Source organism: Anolis carolinensis, chromosome 6, assembly GCF_035594765.1.
Source record: "Anolis carolinensis isolate JA03-04 chromosome 6, rAnoCar3.1.pri, whole genome shotgun sequence".
NCBI classification, from domain to species: Eukaryota; Metazoa; Chordata; class Lepidosauria; order Squamata; family Dactyloidae; genus Anolis; species Anolis carolinensis.
The window spans coordinates 95430591-95442955 of NC_085846.1; the positions used below are offsets into that span (position 1 = coordinate 95430591).

General features: G+C 36.8%; 1 protein-coding gene across 2 annotated transcripts in view; it reads right to left on the reverse strand.

Annotated features, from left to right (window-relative positions):
* crot (carnitine O-octanoyltransferase) overlaps positions 1–12365 on the reverse strand; it is a 31867-nt gene that overhangs the window by 1447 nt on the left and 18055 nt on the right. For both annotated transcript variants that reach the window (XM_062957406.1, XM_062957405.1), the window contains exons 6-16: positions 12011–12119; positions 10924–11017; positions 10709–10834; positions 8998–9099; positions 8309–8392; positions 8101–8208; positions 7588–7718; positions 4992–5115; positions 2651–2729; positions 2167–2260; positions 1494–1613 (exon numbers count right to left, since the gene is read on the reverse strand). In XM_062957406.1, the coding sequence (XP_062813476.1) occupies positions 1494–1613; positions 2167–2260; positions 2651–2729; positions 4992–5115; positions 7588–7718; positions 8101–8208; positions 8309–8392; positions 8998–9099; positions 10709–10834; positions 10924–11017; positions 12011–12119 (1171 nt within the window). The remainder of the gene's footprint in view (positions 1–1493; positions 1614–2166; positions 2261–2650; positions 2730–4991; positions 5116–7587; positions 7719–8100; positions 8209–8308; positions 8393–8997; positions 9100–10708; positions 10835–10923; positions 11018–12010; positions 12120–12365) is intronic.

The window sequence follows — 12365 nt, forward strand, 5'->3', positions numbered from 1 at the left end:
ATGTACACTTAACTAAGTGGCCTCTTTTGGCCCAATCCACACATAGCTGTTGGAAACATCATTGCTCCAACTTTAAAACTTTATTTTTCTGTCAATTTCTACTTAAAAACAATGAACGATCTGTCCTTTCTATTCATACAAGCAAAGAAAAGAACACGAATTGGCTTAGCTGTCCTTGCCTACTATAAAATGTAGAATGCCTGCTCTTTTTGACAAGTTCTTATAATATTAAATGAAAATATTGATTTAATAATGTAATTTGTAATTTAATAATGTAAATAATGTAAATGAAGGTAATTTTTTTTTCACCAACAAGTCACAAGGAAATTTTTCTGTAGACACTTGAGAAGTACATATTTAGAAGCTTCTTCCTCTGGCACTAGCATCATCATCATCATCATCATCATTATTATTATTATTATTATTATGCCACTTTTCCTCTCCAAAATGGAGACTCAAAGCGGATTATGGTAAAACCAGTATAGTTTTTTAATCTAAAAATATACAAACATTAAAATAGAATTAAATATTAACAGTATTAAAATAAATAGTTTAAACCCTTAAAATCAATTCATAGCATCACATAGTTTTAGGATAGAACTGAATATAAGCAAAATTTTATTGGTTGCTTCGAGTGTGTACTCTGAAGCATTGGTGACATTTTTATCAAAACATACTCAGGGACTTGAAAATCCTACACAAAAACCTACTTCAATGACCTTTTGATGCTTTGCCTACTAGTAACCCATATTTCTTCCTGTCTCTATACAAAGAACTGGGATTTGTTCTTCTTCTGAAAGACCACATTCAATGTTTCTCAGTCCTATTTAACTGCATAAAAACACTCCATTCTTGAGAAGGGCCTATAGCTGGAGATGGGCCAGGAAACCCAACAATGCTCTTAATATTGCTTGAGATCGAACAGATGCAAGGAAGCATATGCCTTCATATATCCTCCTGAATATGGTTTATCGTCAATTATTTTTTTCTTGTGATGAAAACTGGAGACCAGACCATGACTTTTTAAACTGCTCTACTCTGGTACAATGCAAAAGAATAAACCCCTTCTTGTTTTCTTGTTTTTTCCCCTCTCAAAGTCAGGCATTCATTCTACCTGACACTCAGAGACTGGTTGCATATATTATACCTTTGGTTTGATGCATTTTAAAATTATCATTATATACAGTTTAAATTGGATTTGTTACATTAGTATTTAATTAACTTTAATAATCAGACTATCGTATTTTAACCTGCCGAGGTACTTATTTTGTTACTGTTGCAATGTAGTTGATCGCTATCCACTTTGTAACAATTTGCTGAAGTCTGGGCTGACACTATTATTCAAATCTGTCCTGAAGCATGCCTGGAACCATATACCTCTATCCCAGGTACTTACACAACTCAATCCCAGGTACTTACACAACCTGTTTCAGCCTCTAGAACATTTATTTTTGTCTTAGATAATTTGTTAAATAGTGCTGAACTGTCCTTACCTGTCATCTCTAATTCTGTAGAAAAAGCCATAACCATGGTGTACCATTGGAACAACAGCTCCCCCAACTCTTGTGTAGCCTACCAGGCTAGTGGAAAGAACAAAGTTTCCACCTCCTCCACTGTGAATCAAAATCAAAATATTGAATCAAACCTTAACTGGAGTAAGACCAATTCACTTTATCCCTTTCAAAAATAACAGACGATGCTGGAAAAAGAGTGCTTCAACTGCCATCTATATCAGGCATGGGGCAAACTTCGGCCCTTCAGGTGTTGTGGACAGAATTCCTAACAGCCAGTAGGCTATAGGGAATTGTGGGAGTTGAAGTCTAAAACATCTGGAGGGCCGAAGTCTGTCCATGCCTGATCTACATCAAAGCATAAAGGGATATGCTTTGATAACCTTTGAACACTGCCCCTATGGCCTCACAATGGGAGACGGGCAGCCTCAAGCAACTCTACACTCTATGCCTCAAAGCAACAGGTGATTTTCCCCTCACTTTTAAAAAAGTTCACCTCCTTGGCCCACCACAGCATTGCTTGGGCTATAAATGTTGCTCCCACCTTCTTTAGTTAACTAATCTGTTAAAGACTACTTAAGAGCCCATAATTCCCAGCATCCTGGGCCTCTATTCTCAGATACAGACTTATATTTACCAAAGGGCTTCTAAATACCTTCTACTGAAAGCAGGATCCAGGAAGATTTCAGGCATAGGAAGGCTGTGCTCTTTGGAGAGAAGCAGAAGACCTAAGAGGTGACGGTCAAATCCTGTCAGGCAAACACAATAATGTTCTGTTTAAATAAGTAGCACATTGTTCTCTTACTTTTGGTTGGTTCCAGTCCCAGCTGTAGATTTTCAGAGGTCCCCAAAAAAAGACCCATGATGAGGGGCAAAATATAGTTCAACTGATGTGACCTATTAAGACAGCTGGCTCTCCTGAGTGTGGCAAGGAAGTGGGAACATGGACTGGGAGCTGGATTGGAAGAGAAAGGATGACAGCAATGTGCTCTCATAGGATTGTGTCTTTTGTCTTTGAAGCAATAGAAAACAAATTACAGAAGGTACAATTCAGCTAATTAGTCTGTTGGGATGGGAGGCGAGTAACCAGTCTCAACTCATCAGAAAGGAAAAATCACTTGTCAAGAAGAAGTAGGTACCTTTTCCATTTTCACACTCTTTCATCAGTTTATGGTGCTTTGCAAAGGCCTTCAGCATAAGGTGCTTTCGTTGGCCGAGCTGCAAGAAGACCAAAAATTATTCCTAACATCGAACACCATAGCTACCTGTGAAAACTCCAAATTTGCTCTGGGCAGTGACAAGAAAAAAATATTTGTTTCTCTCACTTTTTTAAAACATTGTGAAATTTGTTCTTGATTGGGCTATAACCTGCTATCTAGATCAAAATCAGTACTTCATAGCCTATGGAACTAATCTGGAACAAGTGCCTAGCTACAACCTTATCAGTTAGAATACAGCACTCGCTTTTCAAAAGGATATCCCCAGCCTGCAGAGATGAAAGGGAAATCCACAAACAATATAGTATTTGTTGTTTCATTGCTTAACAATACGTGCATCTAGTAGAGTCGCTGAGTTTTAAGACAATTGCAAAAAAAACATTTAAAGCCCCCTTACAAAGGTGACAGTGTAAGATCCAACCCACACATGATTTCTTCCCCATCAATTTCAACTGAGAGATGAGATTTGTTTCCTCTTCTTTTTCAACAGCCATTAACCAGCTAACAGATTTGCAGCTTCTTCCCATACTGTTTCTGGTCCTCAGAATTATAGCTGGGGTCAACAACAAACTGTTGAAACTCAATGGGCTTTTTAAAGAAGGCAAAATCAAATACGGGACCTATTCTAACAAGTTTTTTTACGTTGATTGTTCAAGTAAAGATTGTGAACATTTAAAAGTACAATCAGCTACACACACATCCATGGAACATGGGGCTTCTAAATGCAACTGAATGTTTGATTTGGCCTAAAAAGTTGTTTGAGGTACAAGTTTAAGTAAAGCATTCTCTGTTGCATTCTAGAAGGTAGGATACATCTCATAAAGTCTCAGATCTCATCAAAGCCACAATATAACAAACAACTATGACAAGAGGCCTGCTGTAAGCTATTTTCACTATGTTGGCCTATCTTGATTTAAGGCGTGTTCAAAAGCTTTTTCCAGTCTCACTGATTTAACTGGGAGACCACAGAAAACATGAACCTCTCTCACTTTTCTTTTACCAGACGGTGGAGTCATCCAAGGAAACTTATTGTGAGAGATTTAAACAAAAGGACTTCACTCAGTGTATGTATTGAAAGTTCAAAATTAGCTGCTACCAGACTGCCTGGGCAATCATTAGTTGACTGTAGACATTGACAAAGATCAGTTATATTGGGGCAGAAAAAGGAGGGACAGGAGCAAACTGGCAAAGGCAGATGTAGGAGATTAGTCAAAGATGTCGTCTTGATGACTAGAGAGAGTACACCTTTTCATTCTTACTGCTGGGGAATGTGAGCAAGAGGAAACTACTGAATTCATGCCTTGCTTTTCAGCTTTTAATAGGCAGCTGAGTTAGCTACTGTGGAAACAGAATTCTGGACTAGATAGGATTTGGGATTTTGAAAAACAAGCAGAGGACTGAGCTACCAAACTACACCTCAGGAGAAGAAATCTGGGTTACCGGCAATCTTTGGATACCAGGTGTACATACCTTGCACTAAATGTGTGGATAATGTGAAATAACCCTTAAACACAGCAAATGAGAAAATGAGTTCAGCAAGACTGAAACACTAAGCTAGAATGTAAACAGGGTCTGCTCTGTAAAATAATGAAGAGTTCATAGCTTTATTACACAAACACAGGTAGTTTGTTCAGCAGCAATTATGAAGCATAAGAAACCTGAGCAGAATCATGTGGAATTTCAGCTAACCAGTTTCTAAACAGGTCCATTAATGTGAATGAATACTACAATCAAATGGTGGCAAAACGAAACTCTCTAGGGAACAGAATGAAAAAGGAAGGGTGGAAAGAAAAAACACCAGAGAAACAAATTATTTCCTAGTTTTGTATCAGATTTCTAATTCCTACCATACAGGAAATCAAAAGAGAAAGAAAGCTCTATCACCGCCCTACTTAAAAATAAAGAATCTATGTTGCAATGAAACTACATGAGTTCTGCTGTTGGATGAGAATACTATGTATCTAACAAGGTAGGGATTTTGATTTCTACCTCGAATTAACTTTACGTATTACATAATAGGACTACTTCAGTACCTGCACTCTCTGCTATAGAGAAAGCTGGTGCACGAAAGGACATACAATTATCAAATGAACATAGTATATATCCCCACTGAAATTCAGCCCTCACTCCTTGTGGATTTGAAGTCAAGTGTGATTTTTGACTCAGACTGTTTTTTACAATGCCAACAGAAAATAAGAAAGCTGATACACATTTGTCTAATCTTTTTTAGCTACAATATATCACCCTCATTATAAGTACTTACAGTAAAGGCTGGATCGAGCATGGATTTACACCATTCAAGTGCTTCTATGGTGCAGGGCCGCATAGTTTCTGTGCGGCCATGGTAATAGCGTCTGGTTGTAGCAGTTTCATAGCAGCAACCTGGGCTAGAAAAAAGGTTAGGACAATCACAACTGGAAAAATATAACTACAGTAGAGTCTCACTTATCCAACACTCGCTTATCCAACATTCTGGATTATCCAATGCTATTTTGTAGTCAATGTTTTCAATACATCGTGATATTTTGGTGCCAAGTTCGTAAATACAGTAATTTCTACATAGCATTACTGTGTATTGAACTACTTTTTCTGTCAAATTTGTGGTATAACATGATGTTTTGGTGCTTAATTTGTGAAAGCATAACCTAATTTGATGTTTAATAGGCTTTTCCTTAATCCCTCCTTATTATCCAACATATTCGCTTATCCAACGTTCTGCCAGCCCGTTTATGTTGGATAAGTGAGACTCTACTGTATAATGTAATGTGAATTAACTGTTCCATTGGTGAGCAGTATGTGTTATTACAAGATGAAGAGCTCACTTTAAAAATAAAGAGGAAAATGGCAAAATCAAATGAAGAGAAATGAGAGATTCTGCTAATTCTTCTGGACAAACAAGATATTTCCTCTTATCTTTAAGTGCAGGTACACTGAGTAAACAGAGAGAACCACTTAAAGGGGTAATTCAAGTGTGCCCTTCTGACTCATCTAACCTTGAGGTAACTCGAGTTGTCTTAAAAGGAAAACAAATGCTACTGAGTGTGAAGAGTTGATTACACAAGCCAGTTTTCCGTAATTAGAAAAGGCATATCAAACCCAGGGTGACTAATGTGTTACTACTATCAACATCAATTTTTGATTCCTCACATTTAACTGGGTTAGAATTTAGAGGATAAAATTATAGAGTCAGTAGAGACCACATGGGCTATCCAGTCCAATCCCCTGCCATATAGGAAAAGCTCAATCAAAGCACCCCCAACAGAGAGCTACACAACCTCTGATTAAAAGCCTCCAAAGAAAGATTCTCCACCACACTCCAAGGCAGTCAGTTGCACTGTTGAACAGCTCTTACGGTCAGGAAGTTCTTCCTAATGTTCAAGCGGAGTCTCCTTTCCTGTAATTTGAACCTATTACTCGGAGTCCTAGTCTTCAGGGCAACAGAAAACAAGCCTGCTCCATCTTCCTTATGAAATCCTTCAAACATTTAAACATGGCTATCATGTCTCTTCTCCCCCCCCCCCCCCCCAATTAAGCAGACAATTGAAATTTTTATCACGAGAGGTCCTTTTTCAGTCCTGGTATCCTACTAAGGATAGGCTTCCTCTCCTGACAAGGAATCTTCAATTTGCCACAATACTTTTTCATGTTTTTAACAAACATGGCAATGAACGACGTTGTTTTTAAAAATTGTTACAAAAACTGCCTAAATTGTAATAGTTGTGTTAAAGCTTTGGTATTCATTTATACGTGTATTATATTGTAACCCAAAGACATAATTTAAGTCCAATTTAATTCATTTTTTTGCAATTTTATAATTCCTTATTTTATTTTACTTCGACCTGCTATTTTACAGTAAGCCCACATGATGGAAACACTCAAAACAAAACGACTGAAAATACAAAAAAATAAATAAAAGTTAGCTTGGATCTATGAAGGAAGCAAACAGCAAATAAACCAAGATATTGGATTTGCCCATACAGTAGTTAAAAGACTGTCTGCATGGGTAAAGAAGGAGGCGATTACAGAAGTTTACACAAACATTTCATGGCACAGAAGTACCCTATTTACTTGAGTCTAATGTGCCATCGAATCCAACGCGCACCTACATTTTCAAAACCCCGAAACCAAAAAAGGTTTTTGCTGCTGAATGTAATGCTCGTTGGCCAAAAATGCACTCTTTGTAATTTGGCCATTATAGTTGCTGCCTGCTTAGAATTCCTTCTTTAAAAACAAAAGTGTTAGAACACCAAAGCTTTCAAGAATCGGAAAAAAATAACCTTGGGGTGCATCTAAACTATAGAATGAATCTACTTTAATTGCTTTGGTTCAATACTATGGAATCCTGGTGGCTGTAGTTTTTCAAGTCCTGGAGCCTTCTCTGCCAAAGAATGCTGATGCCTCACCAAACTACAAATTCCAGAATTGCATAGCATTGAATTATGGCAATTAAATTAGAGGTGACAAACTTCAAAAAGGAACTCCAGGTGAAGCTTCTGAAGCAACTTCCCCTTTTTCTTTGACTAAGCACTAAAATCGCCGTAATATGTGAATCTAATGCACACCTTGATTTTAGTGAAGGCATTTAGCCTAAAAAGGTGTGCATAAGATTTGCATAAATAGGGTATTAGTAGTATCTTTGGCAAGTTACTAGTTATCTCTACCCATGTGCAATGCTGCATAAGAGCTCTACAAATTATACATTTTGGGTTGAATCCATTTTGTCATGCTGAATTAAGCGGATGTACTCAATCTACTCTGCATCTGGATCTAACTCCAAATATATTTGATAATGCATCAATCAATAAAGACTAATTGATACTACATGCTGACGGTTTTGCTGGAATAACCATTTTTCTTACTGTCCATGATGTCTGTAATAAGCCAACTGAAGAGCAAGCTGAACGAATATATCAGGGTGAAGCTTCTGTTTCTTGATCAGAGCTTTGCCAAAGGAAGTAAAAGCATAATTCACCAATTCTACATCAGATGTCTGAGAAATACAAACATGTTTTATGTCAGGTGGAAAACAACAACAACAGAAACAATAACAACAAACTATTCCACACTATAGAAGAAACAAAATCAGAAGGGACTACAAATACCCAATGAATGTGATGGAAAAGGAGAGCCAGGATCTTGGTTAAGTACAATGTTTCATTTCTCAAAATAGGACTATTTTGAGAAGAAAATTACATGAGACTCTATCTGGCTTTTTGTATATTATTCCAGACACTACAAAGTGATAAGAAAAAGGAAGGTGGGAGGAGAGGGGAAAAGAGAATGTAGCAGCACCTTGCTCTCTTTCTACATCCCAAAATGATGGGACATCTCAACAAGAAGGGATTAAAAAAAAAGATAAGCCACATACAAACCTTCTTTTCATACTGCTCCTTAGCATGAGCAACGTCTTTTAGCACTTTCTGATCCAAACTGAACAAAAGCTCCTCTGGCCAAGGGATATCCCGCACTCTTTCTGATCCCTATTTTTCATTTCAAATAAGAAGAAAGACCTCAGAGATTTATGTTCATGGGAAAAGGAATGAAAAGGGGGAACAGATGGAAATGGAAATTGTTACATACCTTCCATTTTCCCTCTAATTCGATGATTTTGGAATCAATGAAAGAACAGAAGACAACCAAAACCATGGCATCAAAAGGAGAGTGCTGGAACATATAAAAGACAGACATTTCTATGTAAAGCAACGAAGACATGGCATATTTTGTTGATTTCTATTCTCTAGTTATTCCTTTATTATTTGACTATCTTGTCAATATTATAGCTATGATACCCTATGAAACTGGCATGTACACACTGGGATACGTTGAGATTGAAGCAACTAAACTGGTAGAAAATAATTTCCACAAAACCCTCCAGTCTCACAAAAATGCAGAACTTTGTTATGAATGGAACCACAACTTCGCCAAATGAAAGTACATCTACCCAATATGGGGGAAGGGAGGGTCCTCTTTTTTTCAGCTCACCTGATTCAGTAGAGATGCTCTGCATTTCCATGCAGCAGTTTTAGGGGCCTGGACAGACTGCTATGGGAAGTGGGGAGTCCACTTTTCAATTGTACCTAAATAAGGTTTCAACCCACAGTAGTAAAACCCGTGTTGTCTAAAGACAGAACTTTTACACTTCTGGAAACATTTACCATATATTTTCAGACTAACTGTCCAAATGGCTATATGGAAATACATATTATCTCCTCCCATCTTTAAAAAAGTTTTAGGCAAAGATGTCATAGACTTCTTTTAAAAACACTTACATCACAATTTGAGCCAAATAATCCATTCGAAAACATAATCTTGTTATAGGATTTGTCTCCCCAACGTAATGTTGGATCGCCTGTTAGTGACAACTTGGTGACCTAGGTAATAAAACAACACTATTAACTCTAAAATGAGAATTCACCATATTATCACTTGGCAATTTGAGGAAATTAGAAGGGAAGAAGTCAAACTGCAACTATATAACTCCTACTTCATGAGGCTGCATACACAAGAAAAAAATGAGACAGCAAAACTCCAACCACCACTTCATCATTCTAGAAGTACTTCCTGGAGAGCCCACTCCTTTGATCATTTTGTAACTTCACTATATGTGTAAACCAGGGGTAAGCATAGAGGGCAGCGGTCATTCTTCACTCAGAACACATTTATAGAATCATAAAATAATTCTCCATGATACAGTGCCAAAGTAACATCCCTTCTCATTTCACTTCTGGACAATTGTGGACCAGTTTTCTTGCTTTTAAATGCATTTTGGGATTTCTGCAGGGCTTTGAGATGGAAAAATAAGCCTGAAAAATATATTTGACAAGGATTTGAGAACTTTGGGGATATCCAGGAAGCTTCAGGGGCATCAAAAGAGGATTGAAAGGGCTGCATACAGACCATACTTTTCTTATTCCTGATATAAACAAGGCAAGCAAACTGGCACAGTGATCTGAGTATGTTCATCCTTTTCCAGTTTTATATTATTAGACTGCAAGCCATTTTATCTACAGCAGATCACCATAAGCATGTCAGGAAAAATATGATATGAGTGTGTGGGTAAACAACAACACAAAATTATTCTCTCTAGCTCTTATACAGACTAAGACTACAATCTTATACATGTTCACCTAGGAATAAATCACATCGACATCATTTAGTTTAATTTCTGAGTAGACCTGTATAAAAAGGTGCTGCAAAGAATTGATTTTTAATGTGGGGCAAGACCCATAGATACAGGTATAATGGCATTTCCTAACATTAAATAGTTCTAAAAGGGAAATGCACAAGTGAAAACATGCCAAACTGATGCAAGTGCTCATTTATCTGGCATATCTTTATTTGTATTGCTTATAAAATGCAAATTAGTCCTAAGAAATAAATATCTCACTACAATTTCCATAGATGGAAATCTCCATTATTTCATTCTAACCTTTCCGCTATGAGTAACTTGAACAGTAACCTGCTTCTTTTGCCTGCCCTTGCAAACAGCTTTCAGAAGCCATATATTAATGTGTGCCACTATGAAAACCCAAGCTGTAAAAGGAACACAGATATGAAGTACTATGTACTATTTTCACTGAGCAGATTTACTCAAGTAGGTACAGAATGAAATTACAAATCTAGGCTGTTGCGTCTCCCATATGACATATTGAGAGAAAAAAATCCTTCCATTTGACCAAATAGGAAAGAAAATGTTGAAAAATGTTGCTTTCTCTTACTATGCAGTAACACTAATAATTCCTGCTCCTATACTCTCTTACTCTTTTAAGCTCTTTCATATTCTCTCTCTGCAACAAACTGACATATAAACTGAGAGGACAAGGAAGGAGATATATTAGAATGAGACTGAAGTGTTGATTCTAACACTGTTCCATCTGTCTCAGTCCTAAATTGGAAAGCGGAGTGAAATCAATACCTTCATGTATCCTGGCTCTGAAGGGCAACTGACTTCAGTCAAATGTAACATTGATCTGTAGATACCTCTGAATAATCTTCAGGAGTGGCTTGGGGACTTGCTTCATCTAAGGAGATCACAAATAAGCTGCTCTGTATTTTTTCCAAATGGAGCAAATTCTTTGGATCTAGGTTGATAAGATATTCACGTGTCTAGGAGACAAAATGACATGTCTATGAAACATTAGAGAACATAGTATGTACTCATACCCCTTTTAAGAAATAAATGAATCTTCCCTAACCTTTGCCCATGGGGTTCTTTCCTCAGAGGTTAATGCAGCCAGTCCAGGTCCCTTGGGTTCATTGTGACATCTCTCTTGGATGTAGTAAAGCTGCCTTTGATTAGAAACAAAGAATGTATTAAAGCAAGCTAGCAGCTCAGATGCAAAATATGCTGCATTTTCTGATGCTGTTAACTTAATTAATTTTAATCAGAGTTTGAAATTTGAACTAAAAGTTCCCAGGTGAACTTTACTAACAGTTCTTTTTTTAAAAAAAAACAAAAACAAACTAGCAGCATGTTTCCATAGCCAAGATCCTCTGATGTTTACTCAGGGCCCCTACTCAGACAAGGTCCCTGAAAACATGACACCTTACAACTTTTACCTTTTTTATTGTCAGTGCAGCTATCCCCAGGGGCAGGAGTAAATTCCTAGCTTCCTTTGGTATTTGGTTTTTGTTTTGTTTTTTTGGAAAGAAATCATTAATCTGACTTTATTGGTAATTATTGCCTGCCCCTCATGAAGCAGAAGTTGATTAATTATAAAGCAATTAATCACAAGTGACAGGCAATCACATTTTATTGGAATCAACCTCCTCAAAAGATCTCAAAATTAAGTATGAAGACAGCAGAGAAAGCACTAAAGTACAATGATTTATTAGTGATGTACCACGAATTCCATAGAAAAGGTAAATGAGCAATGGGTGAGAAATAAGAAAAACATATTAGTATAGAATAAGCTAAATGTAGCTATTGTTGAAGTGTGTTTCTTATAATATGATGCAGTTCATAAAGTACTGCTGCTATGGAGACTCCATTCACCTTGCAAGAAACTCTCTAAAATGACGTTCTCTTATCTTCCTTACCAAAGATTATTTCAATCAATATATAGAAATATTTCTAAATGGCACTGCATAAATTTTCACATCAACTAGTGGCTGAATATCTACTTCACATAAAGAAGGCACCAAACTGAACTCAAAAAAGAACTTTAAATGTCAGTGCCAAACAATACCTATTCAATTAAACCAATTTCCAAGAAATTTCTTATATTAACGTATATACACACCTTACTTTCAGATTTTAACTCATATTTATTCTAAACATACCTACAAATCTCTGGTGGGGTTAATATATGGCCATCATGTACCCCATCAAATGCAAAAATTCGACCTCGGCACAGCACTACCAAATGAGATGGGCATTCACCTTCACTCTCTGGAGAAAAAACATATAAACAGAAGAAATGTAATAACAGAAAACTGTTTAAAGTATTTTTTGCAGACCAAGAACCAAAGTTTTGCCTCCAAACTACTTGGGATCCAAAAACCTAGTTTTCTCACATTATTTGTAAAGCCAGAATTCCATTTAATAGGTAACATGATAAATGAACTATTTTTAAGTTGTGAGCAAATTGCACTAGGAGGAAAGACTGAGCTATATGCCTAAACATGCAATTCGCTT